The sequence below is a fragment of the Salmo trutta genome, chromosome 17 (assembly GCF_901001165.1).
Source record: "Salmo trutta chromosome 17, fSalTru1.1, whole genome shotgun sequence".
Lineage (NCBI taxonomy): Eukaryota > Metazoa > Chordata > Actinopteri > Salmoniformes > Salmonidae > Salmo > Salmo trutta.
The window spans coordinates 25,449,045-25,470,990 of NC_042973.1; the positions used below are offsets into that span (position 1 = coordinate 25,449,045).

General features: G+C 43.7%; 1 protein-coding gene across 3 annotated transcripts; it reads left to right on the forward strand.

The window, feature by feature from the left end:
• The first annotated feature begins 232 nt into the window (after positions 1 to 232).
• LOC115151925 (E3 ubiquitin-protein ligase Siah1) lies at positions 233 to 21,710 on the forward strand. Of its 3 annotated transcripts, none has more exons than XM_029696280.1 (3): positions 233 to 393; positions 11,873 to 11,929; positions 19,694 to 21,710. In XM_029696280.1, the coding sequence occupies exons 2-3, from the start codon at positions 11,920 to 11,922 to the stop codon at positions 20,542 to 20,544; spliced, it is 861 nt and encodes a 286-aa protein (XP_029552140.1). In that variant the 5' UTR covers positions 233 to 393; positions 11,873 to 11,919; the 3' UTR covers positions 20,545 to 21,710. The 3 variants fall into 3 exon arrangements, with proteins under 3 accessions (XP_029552140.1, XP_029552138.1, XP_029552137.1); XM_029696278.1 differs by having other exon boundaries at positions 234 to 435; XM_029696277.1 differs by lacking the exon at positions 233 to 393 and adding an exon at positions 8,548 to 9,483.
• The last annotated feature ends 236 nt before the right edge of the window (positions 21,711 to 21,946 follow it).

The window sequence follows — 21,946 nt, forward strand, 5'->3', positions numbered from 1 at the left end:
GCCTTTTTAAACATTTATTTCTACTTTTCTTTTTTAATTACTGTGGTTCCATTACAGAATAATACGTGGTTTAGTAGCCCGAGTAAATGCAGAGTCTGGTAGATTAAGCCCACAAATAGAGCAGAATACTATATTAGCTGCTACTGTTAGGATACTGTAGATTTTGTCATGACGCCTTGTACAACTATTGGCGCATTCAACCAGTAGCGCATTCATGCCCTTGTGCGCCGCTCTCGTGAGAAACTATTTCAACAACTGTGCGCGGGCCCGAGACCGGTGAGTACTAGGACTACAGGCGTCTCGTCTCTCGAGGACAGCCGAATGTGGAAACACTATAGCTAACGAGCGAAGGACGGTACAATTGGAGCGGGATCCCTTGTGGATTACGTCGCGGTGGGTAGCTAGCTACAATATTAAAAGGATATTTACACCAAGGTAAGGGGTGTAAATGAGTGCGGATGTTTTACCGGGTTGTACTCGGAAAAACAACACCGCTGCTAACGCCACTGCTAGGCTGAAGTAGTTAGAATAATCTAGCTAGCAAGTTCAGCTAACTTGGTTAGCTAAATTACTCGACGTCGTTGGCTGGATAATATCGCTGGTAAACTAGCTAACGTTACTGTGTAGATAGCGACTGTATGCGGCTGGTTATGTGATCATTTCGTTCACCACAGGGGAGGCCTTGTACATCGCTACAGTAACTAACTCTCCGACCTAACGTTAGCTAGTTAGCTATTGTTAGCTAGCTGACTACTACCTAGCCCTGGCAAAAACATAATAAAAAAAAACAAGCTTTGGCTACATTTGGATAGGCCGCGCTCGAGCCACTAACGTTATTAAACAACTAACGTTAACGTTAGCTGACTCCCATCATGACCATGCCATACCAAAATGGACTGTCATCTGATGCCATTTGTCGAATTTGTCAGCTAACCTTTAATTAGCTAATTTACGCAGCAAGTTAGAATTTAGGTATTGTGATCTATTTTTCTGCTAGGTACTATAACGATTCAAATATGCTTCATTTATTTGTTTACGTTGTACGCTAACTAGCGTTTGCAATGGGGATGACATCGTCCCAGAATTTTGCTTACAGATTCTGGGCCTCCATAACTAGTTAGTTGGATATACCTTGCAACCTTCCACGTGTTTGCTAATGGACTGTTTTTAAATGTCTGTTGGCGATGGTATTGTCAGAAAAACTCTAACATGAATGGGCGCGTTCCAGTCGGATTGTAGACGAGCTGAGCTAGTGGCAATCAGATGTGGCAGGTGTAGTATTATTTCTGTAAATGTTATATTCCTTATTCCATGTTTCTCAATTTACAAATCTTCAACTCATAGTAGTAAGACAATGTTTTGTAGTTCCAACATTTAATGCAGTTATACTCAGGCTATATTCTGCATGATTTCATATAGAGCTATTTTCTTTAAAAACATTTGCCCAGTCTAATACCCGAGATTGGAGAACATCTTACAATTGAAATGCATGTCAAATTAAGACTCTTAAGATATCACAAACGAGGTGCAACTGCAGCTGCTTAAATACTTTCTGTAACGCTCCCACGTCTTGCTGCAAAGCTTAGTTTAGTAGCCATCACTTGCAAAACAAAGCAATTTGTAGGTTTGCGCCTTAAATGGCTGCTGCTTTTAATAAAACATGAAGAATGTAACAGGCTACTTTATCGAGTCATACATGTCAACTTACTTGCAAGGAAAATGGTCTCCCTAATAAGCTATTTGCAAATCGAGCTGCTAGCTCTTGTATCTATGTTGTGATTCGTTAGCACAATTCTGCAAGTTGTTTTACTGATTCGCCATGACTGGACATAACTGTGCACTGCATCCATCTCAGGTCCATTAACAGCTACAACAGAGAACCATGGTCGTTTGTGTAAGTTACTTCGCCTAAGCATAACCTTATTTTTCGGACTACCATTTCAGAGCTCGTTGGTGGGGTTGCACAGAAACAATTAATCAAACTTCCAATATTGGTGTGTTAGGGCTGACCTGGGTTTTAATAAAATGTAATTGCTGACTGCCTGGTTCATGACTGTAGTAGCCTGTCCTTTGTCACTCCCTGACTTGCTGGCAACAGCACATGCATAGAGAATCAAACATGGTAAACCCCAGATAGTGACAGCCCTGTGTCTCTAGCTGCAGTAATTCCAGTTTGGTGACACTCAGGCAGTGAGGTCATTCTTATCCTTTACAAAGCATGACTAGTCACTTGCCTAGCTCTCTGCCTCTTTAGTTCTCTCCATCTTAATCAGTATCCCTCTCTCCTGCAGCATAGATTGAACATGATACTGGGCGTGTGTGTGTTTTGCAGAGGAGCACCACTGTATATGGATGTTTGAAGATGGGTGTTTCTGCCTTCAGATTCTAACCCTCAACATGCCTTCTCCATGGCAACACATCAGCTACTGTTGATAATGCTGTTCTGTTCAGGCTGATTCGGATGCTCTGCCCAGGCTGCTCTTGTCTACCAGGATGTTAAGTTAATAAATCCTCTGTTTCTGGGATTAAACTCGCTATGAGTAAACTTGTGTGTGTATATGGTAAAACTACTGTTATATTTTTGCGAAGGGGGTGTCACAAAGCATGCTTTTTTTGCAGTTGAAATGTGAGCGCTAGGCAAGGGCTACGCTATCTGTTGTGAATTTCTCCAACCTGAAACTGTTTGGCCAAATCAAATTTTATTGGTCAATACACGTGTTTAGCATATGTTATTGCGGGTGCAGCGAAATGCTTGTGCTTCTAGTTCCGACAGTGTAGCAATATCTAACAAGTAACATCTAACAATTTCACAAATGCCTAATGCACATAAATCTAAGTAAAGGAAGGGAATTAAGAATATATGGATGAGCAATGTCAGAGCGTCATAGGCTAAGATACAGTAGAATAGTATAGAATACAGTATATACATATGAGATGAGTAATGCAAGATATGGAAACACTATTAAAGTGACATTTAAAAGTGACTAGTGTTCCATTTATTGAAGTAACCAATGATTTCAAGTCTTATGTAGGCAGCAGCCTCTCTGTGCTAGTGATGGCTGTTTAACGGTCTGTTGGCCTTGAGATACAAGCTGTCTTTCAGTCCCGGCTTTGATGCACCTATACTGACCTCGCCTGCTGGATGATAGTGGGGTGAATAGGCAGTGGCTCGGGTGGTTGTTGTCCTTGATGATCTTTTTGGCCTTCCTGTGACATTGAGTGCTGTAGGTGTCCTGGAGGGCCGGTAGTTTGCCCCCGGTGATGCGTTTGGCAGACCGCACCACCCTCTGGAGAGCCCTGCGGTTGTGGGTGGTGCAGTTGCGGTACCAAGCGGTGATGCAGCCCGACAGGATGCTCTCAATTGTGCATCTGTTAATTTCTCTGGGCTAGGTGGCACCAAATCGTCCCACCTACGTAACAGCCAGTTGAATCCTGTGGCGCGATTTTCAAAACCTTTGAAATGCTATTACTTCAATTTCTCAAACATATGACTATTTTACAGCTATTTAAAGACAAGACTCTCGTTAATCTAACCACACTGTCCGATTTCAAAAAGGCTTTACAACGAAAGCAAAACATTAGATTATGTCAGCAGAGTACCCAGCCAGAAATAATCAGACACCCATTTTTCAAGCTAGCATATAATGTCACAAAAACCCAAATCACAGCAAAATGCAGCACTAACCTTTGATGATCTTCATCAGATGACACACCTAGGACATTATGTTATACAATACATGCATGTCTGTTCAATCAAGTTCATATTTATATCAAAAAACAGCTTTTTACATTAGCATGTGACGTTCAGAAAAAGCATACCCCCGCAAACTTCCGGTGAATTTACTAACAATTTACTAAATTACTCACGATAAACGTTCACAAAAAGCATAACAATTATTTTAAGAATTATAGATACAGAACTCCTCTATGCACTCGATATGTCCGATTTTAAAATAGCTTTTCGGATGAAGCACATTTTGCAATATTCTAAGTACATAGCCCAGCCATCACGGGCTAGCTATTTAGACACCCGGCAAGTTTAGCCTTCACCAAAATCATATTTCCTATAAGAAAAATGGTCTTACTTTTCCTGTTCTTCGTCAGAATGCACTCCCAGGACTTCTACTTCAATAACAAATGTAGGTTTGGTCCCAAATAATCCATCATTATGTTCCATCAGCGACGTTTTGTTCGTGTTTTTGAAACTTTAGGGTGTTTTCTATCCATATATAATAAGTATATGCATATTGTAGTTACTGGGTAGGATTAGTAACCAGATTAAATCGGGTACATTTTTTTATCCAGCCGTGAAAATACTGCCCCCTATACCCTAACAGGTTAAAGGTTTTAGGTGACAAGCCAAATTTCTTCAGCCTTCTGAGGTTGATGAGGCGCTGTTGAGTCTTCTTCACCACACTGTCTGTGTGGGTGGTCCATTTCAGTTTGTCAGTGATATGTACACCGAGGAACTTGAATCTTTCCACCTTCTCCTATCGATGTGGATGGGGGATGCTCCCTCTGCTGTTTCCTGAAGTCCACGATCATCTTTGTTTTATTGACGTTGAGTGAGAAGTTATTTTCCTGGCACCACACTCCCAGAGCCCTCACCACCTCCCTGTAGGCTGTCTCGTTGTTGTTGTTAATCAAGCCTACTACTGTTGTGTCGTCTGCAAACCTCAATGATTGAGTTGGAGGTGTGCATGGCCACGCAGTCATGGGTGAACAGGGAGTACAGGAGGGGGCTGAGCACTCATCCTTGTGGGGCCCCAGTGTTGAGGATCAGTAAAATGGAGGTGTTGTTACCTACCGTCACCACCTGGGGGCGGCCCGCCAGGAAGTCCAGAACCCAATTACACAGGGCTGGGTTTAGACCCAGGGCCTTGAGCTTGATGATAAGCTTGGAGGGTACTATGGTGTTGAATGCTGAGCTATAGTCAATGAACAGCATTCTTACATGGGTATGTCTTTTGTCCAGATGGGATAGGGCCGTGTGATGGCGATTGCATCGTCTGTGGACCTACTGGGGCCTAAGCAAATTGAAGTGGGTCTAGGGTGGCGGGTAAGGTGGTGATATGATCCTTGACTAGTCTCTAGAAGCACTTCAGGATGACAGAAGTGAGTGCTACGGGGTGATAGTCATTTAGTTCAGTTACCGTTGCATTCTTGGGCATATGTGGGGACAGCAGACTGGGATAGGGAGAGATTGAACATGTCTGTAAACACACCAGCCAGCTGGTCTGCACTTGCTCTCAGGACGCGGCTAGGGATGCCATCTGGGCTGGCAGCCTTGCGAGGGTTAACACTTAAATGTCTTACTCAAGTCGGCCACGGAGAAGGAGAACCCACAATCCTTGGTAGCTGCCGGCGTTGGTGGCGCTGTGTTATCCTCAAAGCGGGAGAAGGTGTTTAGCTTGTCCGGAAGCAAGACGTCGGTGTCCGCGACGTGGCTGGTTTTCCTTTTGTAGTCCGTGATTGTCTGTAGACCCTGCCACATATGTCTTGTGTCTGAGCTGTTGAATTGCGACTCCACTTTGTCTCTATACTGAAGTTCTGCCTGTTTGATTGCCTTGTGGAGGGAATGACTACTGTTTTTATTCTGCCATATTATTCCCAGTCACCCTGCCATGGTTAAATGTGGTGGTTCGTGCTTTTTTTTGTGCGAATGCTGCCATCTATCCACGGTTTCTGGTTAGGGTAGGTTTTAATAGTCACGGTGGGTACAACATCTCCTATATACTTCTTGATAAACTCCGTAACCGTCTCAGTGTGTGTGTATATACATCAATATTATTCTCTGAAGCTACCCGGAACATATCCCAGTCCGCGTGATCAATCTTGCAGCGTGGATTCCGATTGGTCAGACCAGGGTTGAATAATCCTTAGCATGGGTACTTCCTGTTTGAGATTCTGCCTATTGGAAGGGAGTTGCAAAATGGAGTCGTGATCAGATTTGCCGAAAGGAGGGCAGGGTAGGGCCTTATATGTATCCCGGAAGTTGGAATAACAATGGCTGAGTGTTTTTCCAGCATGAGTGCTACAGTCAATATGCTGATAGAATTTAGGTTGTCTTTTCCTCAAATTAGCTTTGTTAAAATCCCCAGCTACAATAAATACAGCCTCATGATATATGGTTTCCAGTTTGCATTGTCCAGTAAAGTTCCTTGAGGGCAGTCATGGTATCGGCTTGAGGGGGGGATATACACGGCTGTGACATTAACCGAAGATAATACGGTCTGCATTTGATTGAGGTATTCTTGGTCGGGTGAACAATAGGACTTGAGTTCCTATATGTTATTACAATTATACCATGAGTCGTTAATCATGGAACATACACCCCCACTGTTCTTCCCGGAGAGATGTTTTTTCCTGTCACCGCGATGAACTGAGAATCCAGATGGCTGGACCGACTCTGACAGTGTACCCCGAGTGTGCCATGTTTCCGTGAAAGAGTATGTTACAATCCCTGATGTCCCTCTGGCAAGAACCCATTGCCCTGATCTCGTCAACTTTGTTATCCATGGACTGAACATTAGCGAGTAATATACTCGGAAGCGGTGGTGTGCGTGCCTCCTGACCATCTGGTGTGCGTGCGTCCTGACCATCTGAAGTCTGACCGTTCCGAATCCCTCTTCTTCGAATGTGTTGTTTTGGGTCAGCCTCTGGAATCAGTTCAATTGTCCTGGGTGGTGTGAACAAAGCATCCGCTTCAGGATAGTCGTATTCCTGGTGAGTTACCGCCGCTCTGATATCTAATAGCTCTTCCTGACGGAATCTATTTTTATTACATTTTTCTTTACCTTTTTAACAAGGCAAGTCGATTAAGAGCAAATCTTATTTACAATAACGGCCAAACCCGGACGACGCTGGGCCAATTGCGCCGCCCAATGGGACTCCCAATCGCGGCTGGATGTGATACAGCCTGGATTCGAACCAGGCTGTAGTGACCCTTCTTGCACTGAGATGCTGCGCCACTCGGGAGTAATAACACATACAATTTTGAAATGGGCATGGTCCAATTGACTCAACAACCAAAAATACATGTACGTTTAACTTTCTTAATGAACCAGAAAATGTGTTAGTTAAGGTTGGTTTGTCAAAGTTAGCAGGCTAACTCATTGATCCTGCTTTGTAGTATACCCCTGTTTTTATTTGTTTTGTTTCCATTTTGAGGAGAGTATTGGTCTTTCTTTGGAATGGTAGGATGATTGCATGTGCTTGTTTTATGAGGTGGTGGAATGGGTTGTCACTGCAACTGTTTAGCCTTCATGGAAGGTGTTTCCATGTATTCATTTAAGAGTGAAAGTAGGCCCCTCTGTCTTCTGATCAGACTTTACTCCTATTCCTTTATCAGCCAAAGTGTTACATCTGTCTGTCTTTATTGTTGCAGAGTTGTTTTCTTTGTGGTAGACCGATGGTACATTTCCACCGGGGAACCTGTTTTGCATCCTGCTGGTTGAGTTCTATGCATTCGATCCCTTTGCAGGTGTCTGTCTAGATTTGATGTAAATGTTGACACTTGTCATTCGTGGGAATTCAGTCCCCCCCTGCCCTCTTCTAACAATACGCTTGACAAAGGTTTTTATTCATGTTCTTACCAAATCAAGATGTAGGCTATATCCAAATTGCTTTGGCTTTATACTTTAAGAGCTACTCTTTTGCATGCTGCTGCTACTGTTTTATATGCTCTGTCTGGTGCCTGCCTGAGTAACCTTTTGTTCACCAGTCTGTTGCAGGATGCCAAAGAATATCCAGCTGCTTTTAGTAGGAATATCTCTGTGTAATAGCCTTCAAATGTTAATCAGGGAGGAGAGGAAAGGGCAGTGAATGGATCTTCTGTCTAGTCTATTGTCAGTTTATTAGCTAGTATCGTTAGGTTGGTAATGAGGTATAGCATGGATGAAAGATCGTTGCTGTTCTAGCATTCTGTAAGGTCATGCCATCATACCTGATGCTGAAACATATTTTGTGACATGGTATAAGTTGGATGGTCTGAAATATTGAGACAAAAGGCCTGATAATAAACAAGTACAGCCAAAAGCCTGTCAAATGGTGACTAGTGATATTTGGGTTTTACCTGGACTTTGTGGGCTGCTAAAACTTTAGCCATGGTGCTGACAATTATTTATTTATTTATTTATTTTTGTTGATGTTTTACTTTCACTTTGCTCATGAAGTCTATTTTGGATTTGATTAGATACAACAGTTACCATTTAGAGTACACAAGTAGTGGAAATGTAGGTTATGGTGGGGTGTCAAGAGGGTATGTATGGAGTGTTTTTGGTATCCACTCTATACATGAAATGCAAAGCACGTTCACTCTGACCTTTTTGTGTTTTGGGTTGTTCACTCCACTGTGAGGCTGCTATGGGGTCAGAGTGTATTTAACAGTAGTTGTGTTTTCAGGCTCTTGCCCTCTCCAGTCTCTTGTCTAGTCCACGTGGTCAGAGGAAGGAAGGGAGCAGGAAGGAAGGTGTCAGCCATGCTGGAGGTGGAGCTGCCAGAGCAGGCAGACTGTAATCTGAGAAGGGCTGAGCCCAGGAGAAGGGGCCCCACACCTCAGGAGAGAGAGTGAGGGAGAATGTGAGCATACTCTCTCCAGTCTATTGGACTCCTTAGCCTACAGGGAGCAGCAGCGACCCTCTGTCGGATCCGTTGCATAGACTGTGTAGAGCCCTCTAGAGGGACTGCTCTGTGGTGCTCAGCCAGGACTGTCGATCTCTTTCACCCTGCTGCCTGCCTGGGAGTTCCCTTTCTCTGCCTGGAGCAGCTGCCTTCTTGACTGACTGGATCAACCAGAGGATGCAGGGAGTGTACTTACACCAGGGCTCGACTACGCTTTCAGAAGTAGAAAAACACTGCCAGTGTTTCCTTAGCTTCCTCTTCAACTTTCTCCCTTTCTTTCCCTCTCTCCCTGGCTGGGCTTCCTGCCTGCTGCCAAAGCTGACTGCTGCCCAAGCTGCCTGCTAGGCTCTGGGAGCTGGATATACTTGTGTAACATTCCTGAATTACAGCAACGTGTTTTTTGGTCTCTGGTCGCCCCCCCACCCTCGGGTCCTCCACCCTTTCTTGGCCTTTTCCTGGGCTGCACTTTAAAGAGGATTTTTGGATTCTAGCCTCCTGCTCTCTCTGCTGTGGTGGTGAAAGAAGAGCCTGGATCAGTGTGTCTTTCTGTGTGTTCGCTCTCTGGCTCTGTATGAGGCTTCCATCCCTCCAAGGTGTCTGTCCCTGGACTCTCAGGCTCTGATTGAAGTAGTACATCTGTGTTTTCAGATGGGGGTTTAGGCAGAGACCCAAGGGGGGGGGGGGGGCGGAAAGGAGCGGCCCTCTGTTATGGGCTGTTTTGTTTCTATGGAAAAACCGCAATGAAGAGTTCCCTCACTCTCCCTATGTCGGGCAGAGTTAATGTGCAGCCTGTGAACTCATGGAAGGGGGTGCTCAAGCTCTTCACATGCATAGCCACTAGAACAGCCAACAACCCCAAAGGTAAGAAGTCCAATTTGCACTCTGTGGCTCATAAATGATCCCCTGCTAATTTTCAGTGGGAAAAATGTCTTTTGGAATGGAATGTTTGCCCTTTCCCATGCTCCTCCTATACCTGGGGTGCAACTGTGGCGTCATAAATACCTACAGGTGTTCACTTCAGTCCCGACATTTGGCTTTGTATTCTGCAAGGCACTGCAGATTCTAATTGATTGTGTGTGTGTGCAGGATCGTGAGAGAGACGACATGAGTGGAAAACAAATAATGGCATGTTTGTGTTGAGAAGAAATGGTTTTGTTTTTTCGACACTCATGGTTGCCGACTCTCTCATTCTGTCTCCCTCTCGGTGTTCAGACGTTGGCTGTTACGTCACTTTATTGGACTGCTATAGTGGTTGTGTGTGTGGAGGGCACAGGCAGACAGTGTGTGTTTGGTAGTAAACAGCAGCAGGAGTTTACAGTAAGGAGGCAGGGCAGGAGGAGACTCGCCCGACTCTTCTAGTCCACACTAACTCAAAGCCAGATGCCTACATGGAGGAGGCTGCTGATGCACATGATAGTGTGTTTTGTTTTGGGTTTAGCCTGCATCTGCTAGTTTCTGGTGCTCCTTACCGGCTGTCATCTTCAATAAGTCATATTTTAACGGGGCAGTGATGAGAATTCATGGTTTTACACAAAAACATGATTCAACAAATGGGTTAGACCAGGGTAGCCAGATGTTAAAACTACAAATCTGACATGAGTTCGGTGCAGAGATTTGGGTCAATAATAATATATGCCATTTGACAGACGCTTTTACCCAAAGCGGCTTACGGTCATGCGTGCAAACATTTGACATATGGGAATCGAACCCACTATCCTGCCGTTGCAAGTACCATTCTCTACCAAGTCTGCCAACTGAGCTACAGAAGACCACAATCAGGACCTCGATCCAGGGATGCGAACTTGTTGCTTTTGGGCATCCACGTGAATCGGGGGGGTGTGTGTGTGTGTGTCTCATATCAATTAGTGGCTGAGTCTCTGGACTGAGCACACAGTTAAATGTGTTGAACTTATTAGAAAAGTAGTTACTGCACTCGTTGCTCAATTCATGAATAAAATGTATCAGTGATTTGTATTTCCTGCATCTTTCAGAAGTACCTCCTGATTTCTGTCCGCCTATCTGTTGTTGCATAGCCAGTTAGCATGCCCAAACAGTCATTTCTAAAGGCTTTCCCAAAAAACCTTCCCAATGAAATGTTTACTGCAAAGTAGGCGTGTATGTCAGATTATCATGATTTGTATCAATCGGCTGAGCATTTGATTTGCAAACTCTACTATCACATGAAACACTGCTACAAGAACCGCCACAAACACCTCTAGCTTAATACAATGTTCTCTTGCTGGTGTGCAATTGATTTTTAAGGGCAACAATGCCCTGTGGTTTAAGCATGGTTGTGGACTTGTGGAATAAGGCAAATAATCTACTCCCTGTCTGGGGAGACATTTCATGATCAACCTTCAACCCAGACCAAAGACCCCAACTCCCCCTACTAGGACACTTTTTTTTTTTTCTCTGGTTATTGTGGTTTAGAAAATTAGGAGTATTGAGATTTTAATCAAATGTGTATTGTGTACTTGTTGTTCTCCAGAAAATATTTTAAAAAGTGCGCTTTACACAGGTTTTTCACATGTTTCCATGCACATTTGGTTTGACACTTTGTGGGCACTTAACAGTTTGCATCCTTGTCAATCAGCTGACTGATTTTGTAAAGTAATTTCTATGTTCGTGTCAGGTAGCGAGGATATTTAACAAGGTCTAGCCCTAGTTGTTGTAATGTGACGTGATAGCAGGCCTAAATGCTCGTGGACAGTGTAAAACATTGTAAAAACGTAAGTGCCTCTGAATTTCAGATGGAACATTCTTAAATATTTAAAGGTAGTTCTGAGGAAAAAGACTGAAGGGGGAAATCGATGCTTCATGGAATATACTTTGCATTAGTGTTGTTGTTAACCCATTGCATGATGGAAGCTGTGGTTTTTCAGCAGAATATGCGATGGGCCAAGAGCACTCAGTATTAGCACTTGTCTCAGAGAAAAGTGGCGTAGCCATGACGTTTTCTTTCCACAGCTCACTGGTTAACACTGCATTTGTATTGGCTGAAGTTTGAGCAGGTCACAGTCCCCAACACATGTCCACCTTCAGTGTATACTATAGCTAGAACTGTTGACATGACCAGCACTGAGTGGTTGCCCAGCATAGAACGGAAGGTGGGCATATTGGCCTTCACAGGACTGAGACTTCAGTGATGCTGATTGGTGTGTTTCTATGGAGACCTCAGCTCCGTTTGACTCTATTTCTTGTCTTGTTTTTACTCCACTAGTTAACCTCTATTTTGTCTCTCCCCTTTCAGAGGTCCCCACATTTCAAGAGAAGAAGAAAGCCTTATTTGGGAATCTTATGGACGAAGGCAAGCAACATTTTTCTTTCTCGTGTTTGTCCGTGTGAGTGAGATCTGTATGTGAGAGAGCTGTGTTTTTGGGTTAACGCAGGGAAAGTGGCTTGGTTGGTAAAACAGGAGGTGTTTGGGGATTGGTATTTTATTGGGAACCCCATTAGGTGTTGCGAAAGCAGCAGCTACTCTTCCTGGGGTCCACAATGTAGAGGTCATCTAATGAAGGCCCAGTGAATCACCACCTTGAGCTGGTTTAGTAATCAACTCCTCTCCATGTGGAGGGACATTTTGAGCCACTCCTTCTCGTGTGTCATTCCCCCCCCCCCAGTTTTTCAACACACATGGTGGGAGTTGCTTTGGCAATGTAAACTAGAGGTCAACCGATTTTATGATTTTTCAACACCGATTCTGATTTATTGGAGGACCAAAAAAAAACGGATACCGATTTAATCGGCCGTTTAAAAAAAAAAAATATATATAATAATAATGTCTGTCTGTCTGTCTCAGTCTAATGACAATTACAACAATACTGAATGAACACTTTTATTTTAACTAAAATGTTTATTATTTAGTCTCAAATAAATAATGAAACATGTTCAATTTGGTTTAAATAATGCAAAAACACTGGAGAAGAAAGTAAAGAAAGCTAACGTTTTATTTGCCTTGCTCAGAACACGAGAACATATGAAAGCTGGTGGTACCTTTTAACATGAGTCTTCAATATTCCCAGTTAAGAAGTTTTAGGTTGTAGTTATTATATGACTATTTCTCTCTACCATTTGTATCTCATATACCTTTGACTTTTGGATGTTCTTATAGACACTATAGGATTGCCAGTCTAATCTCGGGAGTTGATAGCCTTGAAGTCATAAACTGTGCTGTGCTTCAAGCATTGTGAAAAGCTGCTGATAAATGCAGGAAAGTGCTGTTTGAATGGCTGCTTACTAGCCTGCTGCTGCCTACCACTGCTCAGACTGCTCTATCAAATATCAAATCATAGACTTAATTATAGTAAACACACAGCAATACAAGCCTTAGGTCATTAATATGGTCGAATCCGAAAACTATAATTTCGAAAACAAAATACGGAACCGTTCCGGGAGGCATCCATAAGTCTAAATATTGCTGTGACATTGCACAACCTTCAATGTTATGTCATAATTATGTAAAATTCTGGAAAATTAATTATGGTCTCTGTTAGGAAGAAATGGTCTTCACACAGTTCGCAACAAGCCAGGCGGCCCAAACTGCTGCATATACCCTGACTGCTTGCACAGAACGCAAGAGAAGTAACACAATTTCCCTAGATAATATTGCTTGCTAACATGAATTTCTTTTAACTAAATATGCAGGTTTAAAAAAAAAGAATATATATATATATATATATACTTGTGTATTGATTTTAAGAAAGGCGTTGATGTTTATGGTTACGTACATTGGTGCAATGACTGCTTTTTTCGCAAATGCGCTTGTTAAATCATCACCCGTTTGGCGTCGTAGGCTGTGGTTTGATGATAAATTAACAGGCACCGCATTGATTATTTGCAACGCAGGACAAGCTAGTTAAACTAGTAATATCATCAACCATCAACTAGTGATTATGTGAAGATATAAAAAAAATAAGTTTAATGCTAGCTAGCAACTTACCTTGGCTTCTTGCTGCGCTCGCGTAACAGGTGGTCAGCCTGCCACGCAGTCTTGAAATCGGCCCTAATTAATCGGCCATGCCAACCTCTAAAGTGAACACGTTTCTCATGCCAATAAAGCCACACATTTTAATTGAATTGAGTCGACTCCTAACATAACCTAAACTCTGCATACTGTCTGTATGTACCTCTTGTCGGATTGGCACACCATTTCTCACATCTGACCCTAACCCCCCCCCCGCCCCCAAAACCGTAACACATATGAAAATAAATAAGCAATACAAATATGGTTGACAACTGTTTCCCCTATATGCATTTAGCAGCAGCACACCACTGCTCAATTGTGGCCGCCAATGCAAAAAAGGGAAGTAAAAATGTTTGTGTAAATTTAAATGACTAAAACCATATAATTTATTTCAGTAAGATCATCTTTGAGAGCTAACAATCACCAAAATTAAAACTAGACGGTCAGGAACAATAAAAAATTCCCAAACTGTCATGGCATGGGGCCCCCATTTTCTTTTTTACATTTTATGTTTTATATATAAATGTTTGTCTTTCGGGTGGCATAAGAACACTGCATAAGCCATGGAATTGCAGGAAATTTGATTTTAAAACAGCAAAATTGGCTCTGCTCCTCTAAAACTGCACCACAAGCCCACTACCAGGCTGACTTTGTCACCGGTGCTTAAAAAAAATCCTAGGGGGAAGCACTAGATCTCTTGAAGTGATTCTGTACAACTGCCTGTGTTCCAGTGTGAAGACATGGCCTCGAGTTTCCACTAGTACAGCACCACAAGTCTGGTAGGACTGCTCACCCAGTCCTACCAGAGCCTGAGGTAGCCTACTCCACTGAGATTACATACCACCTCTTTCCAGTAAAAGTAATTCTGCCCTCTTAACCATAAAATTATAATTAGGGGGTGCATATATAGTTCTGTTTCATTGTATGTACAAGTGGATAACCTGTACAGGTGTGGGGTGTGAAATGAAAATGTGTTATTTGCAATTCCCACTCCCCCTGAGACATCCTCAGGGCATCCTTCTAGACTCAAATTAAGCATCTCCAATCCAAAATTAAATCTAGAATCAACTTCCTATTTCGCAACAAAGCCTCCTTCACTCATGCTGCCAAACACCCTCATAAAACTGACTATCCTACCGATCCTTGACTTCGCCGATGTCATTTACAAAATGGCCTCCAACACTCTACTCAGCAAATTGGATGCAGTCTATCACAGTGCCATCTGTTTTGTAAACAAAGCCCCATGTACTACCCGCCACTGTGACCTGTATGCTCTCGTTGGCTGGCCCTCACTACATATTAGTCGCCAAACCCACTGGCTCCAAGTCATCGAAGTCTTTGCTAGGTAAAGCCCCGCCTTACCTCAGCTCACTGTCCACTATAGCAACACCCACCAAAAGCACGTGCTCCAGCAGGTATATCTCACTGGTCATCCCCAAAGCCAACACTTACTTTGGCAGCCTTTCCTTCCAGTTCTCTGCTGCCAATGACTGGAACAAATCGCAAAAATCACTGAAGTCCGAGACTCATATCTCTCTTTCTAAATTTAAGCATCAGCTGTCAGAGCAGCTTACCAATGGCTGTGTACAGGTACAGTAAATCTGTAAACAGCACACCCAACTATCTCATCCCCATATTGTTATTTATCCTCTTGCTCTTTTGCACCCCAGTATCTCTACTTGCACATCATCATCTGCACATCTATCACTCCAGTGTTAATTCTAAATTGTAATGATTTTGCCTCTATGGCCTATTTATTGCCTTACCTCCCCTAGTCTTCTACATTTGCACACACTGTACATAGATTTTTCTATTGTGTTATTGACTGTATGTTTGTGATGCAGTACTTGACATGGACTGAAATACGTGCTGGTACTGTTTTTATGTTTGGGTACAGGTGCTCCAAATTTTGCGCAAATGTTTTACTGCTTGAGCTCGTAGAATATTTTGAGCTGCCGGTATTCGGCTCCGGTGAACTCCTGCCCAAGTCAAGCACTGTTATGATGTCAAATGGTTCGCTAGAGACTTTTATTTTTAGTGAGGCACAAGACATGGCGGTTTTGGGTGTTCATTGGGAGGTTAATTTCCACTATTTATGATGAAACTGCTTTGATTTGATCTCTGCAGTAACCTCCGCTCACCTGCTCCCTCACTCTGGCCTGTACACCCTGGTTCTAAATCATAAACATCTCTTCAGTAGGAGAAACTCTCATGTCACCTGTTCCTTCTATGATCCTCACTGCAGGCACACCATCGAGCATACTCTCAGAGCAGTGTTGTTTATGCTCATTATGGCACCAGTCCCATGGCTGCCTGCATCCAGCAGGGACCCAGGAGGGCCAAGCAGCAGGCAGACAGACTCTGGGATGAGGGAGTAGAGTAGGTTGCTGGTGCCAATGCCTGCAGTTGACAAACAAAACTAAAGCGCTGTCTGCATCTCCCTCCCTGCTGTACTGGACCACATCACTGCCCACATGCAGGCTGCAGAAGCAACACACACACACACACAAACACTCTGTTGCCGTCACTGCAGACTTCCTGCTATGGGACTCGCTCACGCCCACATATATATATTGTACCTCACACAGACACGAACAGCCCAGGGTTAGAGTTATCAGGGATCCTTGGGACATCCCGAACCTTAAAGGGATACTTCAGGATTTTATCTAATTCCCCAGAGTCAGATGAACTTGTGGATACCATTTGTATGTCTCTGTATCCAGTATTCCCTTTATTAACCCAAACTCTAACACAGGGCTTTACACTGACCTTTTTTTACAAGGAGCACATGTTGAAAAATTTAGGAGCACAATGAAAAATCTTTCAGTTAACAAGCTGTTTTCTTTGTAGTAATGGTGCATGCATGACGGTCTTGAATCTGCGCTCAGCGTATTCTCCATGGCACTAGGGGTGCGGTACAGTGATGTAATCATTTCAACAATTATTCTTTGTTTTGGGGCGCACTGGTGCTCCTAAATAAAAATTATAGGTTGCGCTAAAAATATTTAGGCACATATGTGATAGAAACTGTAGAGCCCTGCCCAAACCCTTACCATAACCATTTTAAAGGTCAACTTAATGGGGCAGGGACGTGACAACAATCCCAGATAGCAAGGACCAGACTACAGCCACGAAGTGCTACTCTGCCATTTGAACAAATGCGTTCTTAGCTGCTATACGTCAAGCTCTTTATCTTTTTTTTTTTGTATATATATATTTTTTAAGATCCGATAGTCTTGGCCTTGTTCTGTGCTAATTTGGTCCACAGTTGTTGCTTGTGTGTCCGGAGCTGCTCGCTAGGAGGCCTATAAATAGGTAGAGCTTTATCAGAGCAGATGTGTTTACAGACAGGCTCAATGACACCTACACGCACAGCCCTGCTGCCCAGTCTGCCCCTCTCTTCCTCTCCTCCACTCTCCCTTTCTGTGCTTCCTACAGTATCAGTGAACTACCTCCATTTTGGCTGGACCACAGTGCCCCCACCATGGCTGTCTTCCTGCCTGCCTCCCAGTCTCTGAGCTGTACAATGTGCTACGGCTTTGGGTTATATAAAGCAACAGCAGTAGCAGCAGGGCCAGGGGTGGGTCACACCCAGCTCCTGCCAGGCGGCCCAGGGAAAATCCATCCCTCCCTCCCGTTCCCCTCGGTGGGCCGTCCTATCCACAAAGCCCTCAACCACAGCATGTTGTCATGGGAACAGCTGACAGGAAGCAAGCTAGCCCTCTGCTCTGCTCTCACAGCCATCCCAGTCCACTTTGCCGTCTGGAACCTTAATTTTTTTATGCAACCATTCAAATCCGTGTCGCTCTCCCAAACCCAAAATAGCCCCTCCAAGCTGTCTGCTTGCCATGCGCTGGTCAGACTTTATCAGAGCAAATGGACAGATAGGTATCACAGAGCCTCCAGGCTGACCCTCGGCGAGAGGGAGGGGAGATGCTCATCAGTGTAGAAGGCTGCCTGCCCTGAGGCCCCAACCAGGCCCACTGTACTGCAGCTGTGCTGGGAGAGGAACATTACTATCAGTGAGAACACATCTCCCTAGAGGCCGTATCTCTTTGTTAATTAACATGGCAGGAGTCGCGGCATGGAGAAGATGAAATCTAGCGCATGTCTCCATCTGCCTCTCCGTTACAGCGATCTCCATGACTTTGTTAGTCTGGTATTCATTGATCATAGTCCATGTGATCTCTATGCCTTATGTACTTTGTGCCCTGATCTGGTTTTTATACCATATTGCCTACGTGACCTTTTGTGCAGGTGAATGAACCATGACCGTTGTTTGAGAGGATTGGTCAAGCCTCTCATGGAGACATGTTACATTTCTCTTCACATTCCCCCATTACTATCACCTATTTTATAGTGTTCTCACTAGAGGTCGACCGATTATGATTTTTCAACACCGATACCGATTTATTGGAGGACCCAAAAAAAAGCCGATAGCGATTAATCGGCCGATTTTCTTTTTTTTTTCTTTTTTTTTTTAATTCTTTTTTTTATTATTATTATTATATATGTTTTTTTTTTGTAATGATGACAATTACAACAATACTGAATGAACACTTATTTTAACTTAGTATAATACATCAATAAAATCAATTTAGCCTCAAATAAATAATGAAACGTTCAATTTGGTTTAAATAATGCAAAAACTCAATGTTGGAGAAGAAAGTAAAAGTGCAATATGTGCCATGTAAGAAAGCTAACGTTTAAGTTCCTTGCTCAGAACATGAGAACATAGGAAAGCTGGTGGTTCCTTTTAACATGAGTCTTCAATATTCCCAGGTAAGACGTTTTAGGTTGTAGTTATTATAGGAATTATAGGACTATTTCTCTCTCATATACCTTTGACTATTGGATGTTCTTATAGGCACTTTAGTATTGCCAGTGTAACAGTATAGCTTCCGTCCCTCTCCTCGCTCCTACCTGGGCTCGAACCAGGAACACAACAACAGCCACCCTCGAAGCAGCGTTACCCATGCAGAGCAAGGGGAACAACTACTCCAAGTCTCAGAGCGAGTGACGTTTGAAACGCTATTAGTGCGCACCCCGCTAACTAGCTAGCCATTTCACATCGGTTTACCAGCCTAATCTCGGGAGTTGATAGGCTTGAAGTCATAAACAGTGCAATGCTTGAAGCATTGAGAAGAGCTGCTGGCAAAACTCACGAAAGTGCTGTTTGAATGAATGCTTACGAGCCTGCTGGTGCCTACCATCGCTCAGTCAGACTGCTTTATCAAATCATACTTAATTATAATATAATAAACACACAAATACGAGCCTTAGGTCATTAATATGGTCGAATCCGGAAACTATCATCTCGAAAACAAAACGTTTTTTCTTTCAGTGAAATACAGAATCGGCCAGTATTTTATCTTATGGGTGGCATCCAGAAGTCTAAATATTCCTGTTACATTGCACAACCTTCAATGTTATGTCATAATTACGTAAAATTCTGGCAAATTAGTTCGCAACGAGCCAGGCGGCCCAAACTGCATGTATTTGTGTATTGATTTTAAAAAAGGCATTGATGTTTATGGTTAGGTACACATTGGAGCAACGACAGTCCTTTTTCGCGGATGCGCACCGCATCAATTATATGCAGCGCAGGACACACTAGATAAACTAGTAATATCATCAACCATGTGTAGTTAACTAGTGATTATGATTGATTGATTTGTTTTTTATAAGATACGTTTAATGCTAGCTAGCAACTTACTTTGGCTTCTTACTGAATTCGCGTAACAGGCAGGCTCCTCGTGGAGTGCAATGTAAGACAGGTGGTTAGAGCGTTGGACTAGTTAACCGTAAGGTTGCAAGATTGAATCACTGAGCAGACAAAATAAAAATCTGTCATTCTGCCCCTGAACAAGGCAGTTTACCCACCGTTCCTAGGCCGTCATTGAAAATAAGAATGTGTTCTTAACTGACTTGCCTAGTTAAATAAAGGTGTAAAAAAAAAAAAAAATACCGATGTCCGATTGTTATGACAACTTGAAATCGGCCCTAATTATTCGGCCATTCCGATTAATCGGTCGACCTCTAGTTCTCACCAAATGTCTAGTTCAGTTATTCGCCCAGTGTGTCTCTAACCCCTGTGTTTCTCGACAGAAATGAGTCGCCAGACCGCCACAGCGCTGCCAACAGGAACCTCCAAGTGCGCCCCCTCCCAGCGCATCCCCACCCTGTCCGGCACTACAGCCTCTAACAGCGACCTGGCCAGCCTGTTTGAGTGCCCTGTCTGCTTCGACTATGTGCTGCCCCCCATCCTGCAGTGCCAGAGCGGCCACCTGGTCTGCAGCAACTGCCGGCCCAAGCTCACCTGCTGCCCCACCTGCCGGGGCCCGCTGGGCTCCATCCGGAACCTGGCCATGGAGAAGGTGGCCAACTCTGTGCTCTTCCCCTGCAAGTATGCGTCGTCGGGCTGCGAGGTAACACTGCCCCACACAGACAAGGCGGAGCACGAGGAGCTGTGTGAGTTCCGGCCGTACTCCTGCCCCTGCCCAGGGGCCTCCTGTAAGTGGCAGGGCTCGTTGGACGCGGTAATGCCCCACCTCATGCACCAGCACAAATCCATCACCACGCTGCAGGGCGAGGACATCGTGTTCCTGGCTACAGACATTAACCTGCCTGGGGCAGTGGACTGGGTCATGATGCAGTCCTGCTTTGGTTTCCACTTCATGCTGGTCCTGGAGAAGCAGGAGAAGTACGACGGTCACCAGCAGTTCTTTGCCATTGTGCAGCTAATCGGCACGCGGAAGCAGGCAGAGAACTTTGCCTACCGCCTGGAGCTCAACGGGCACCGGCGACGGCTCACCTGGGAGGCCACGCCCCGCTCCATCCACGAGGGCATTGCCACGGCCATTATGAACAGCGATTGCCTGGTGTTTGACACCTCCATCGCACAGCTGTTCGCTGAGAACGGGAACCTGGGCATCAATGTCACCATATCCATGTGCTGAGGACTGTCAGGTGGACAGCCATTAACCCACACACACACACGCATACAGACACACACACACACACACACATATATATATATATATATATATATACACACATACACTCAGACACTACAGGAAACCTGGGTTTGGAGAGGAGCAGGGTGTAAGTGTTGTCCCAAGGAACCTGTTGCCATTGTAAATTGTGGTTTAGAACTTTCACAGATTGGTAAGAGCTTGATGCAAACAATGGAACTCTATCCCTGGGATTACATTTTAGGCTTCAATACAATATTCGTTCAATAATTAAAGGTAAGTTTTTCTGAGAATAATCCACCAATGCCCTTCAACCCAGAGCACACCTATGGAGTGAACACTTCAAAAGGTGTGGCTCAGTTTGTGGTCCATCTTTGCAGAGGGAAGCTGGTAGAAGGGTTACAGATGGTGAGAGACTGGGAGTGGGTGGACTCAATTTGAGGGAGGGTGAGGCATCAAAAACAATGGCAAAGGTTTTTATTTTTTATATATTGCATTTCAGTTGAGTCGAAGTGAAATTAACTATTAATGTTTTAGTTTTTAGTTCTGTCCTTTTTCCCCCTCCTTGGATGAGAAGGTCCTAGTACTGTGTGCACGGACATTGGCTGAAAAGCTAGTTTGGTCTCTCTGGAGTCCAACGGTTTCAGCCTAAACCACTGAATATCTGACCAGGGGTGTATTCATTACGCCAATTCTGTTGCAAAGCGTTTTACAACCAAAACAAGAGTTTCTATTGGACAAATTCAGGTAGGTCCCTCAGTTTCATTCTGTTTGGTTCTTAAACGGTAAATGTTTTTCCGTTGCAAGACGTAATGAATACACCCCAGGAATGAGGACAGTTTCTACAGTTATAATTAAATGGAGATTGTTATCATTTTAGTAATGACTTTTAATGAATGAAAAAGGCTGTACCCTTGTGGCTAATCTTCAGTGTTTGTAGATCAATTGTGTCGTTCTTTGAAACTTCAATGTATTTTATTTTGTAAGTTAGTTTTCTCTTGTCGTTTGTCCGTCTTCGTCTAAATTCTGTTTGTGAGTGGGCGTAGCAATGCCAAACATCTCTGTGGATACATAGTACTGTTGCTGGTCCCCATCTCTTAATTGTCTTTTGTTTTATTTTGTCATTAAATAAATCTCTTTTTCATACCTTGTGCAATTTCTCCATCCCTGTGATTTGCTATAGGCAATAACAGCATTATTTATTGGCAGGGATTTACTCCAACCACGCAATTATCATTCTAGTTAAGCACGTTATACTCATCAGATGGCTTTAATCATGTAGACATGCATGAGTGCACTGCTGATCACAAAGGTTTGTGTGTGTGCTGTGGAGTGCATTGTTTATTATGGTACATTGTGTGTGTGCCTGTGTTTCCCAGTCCTATCC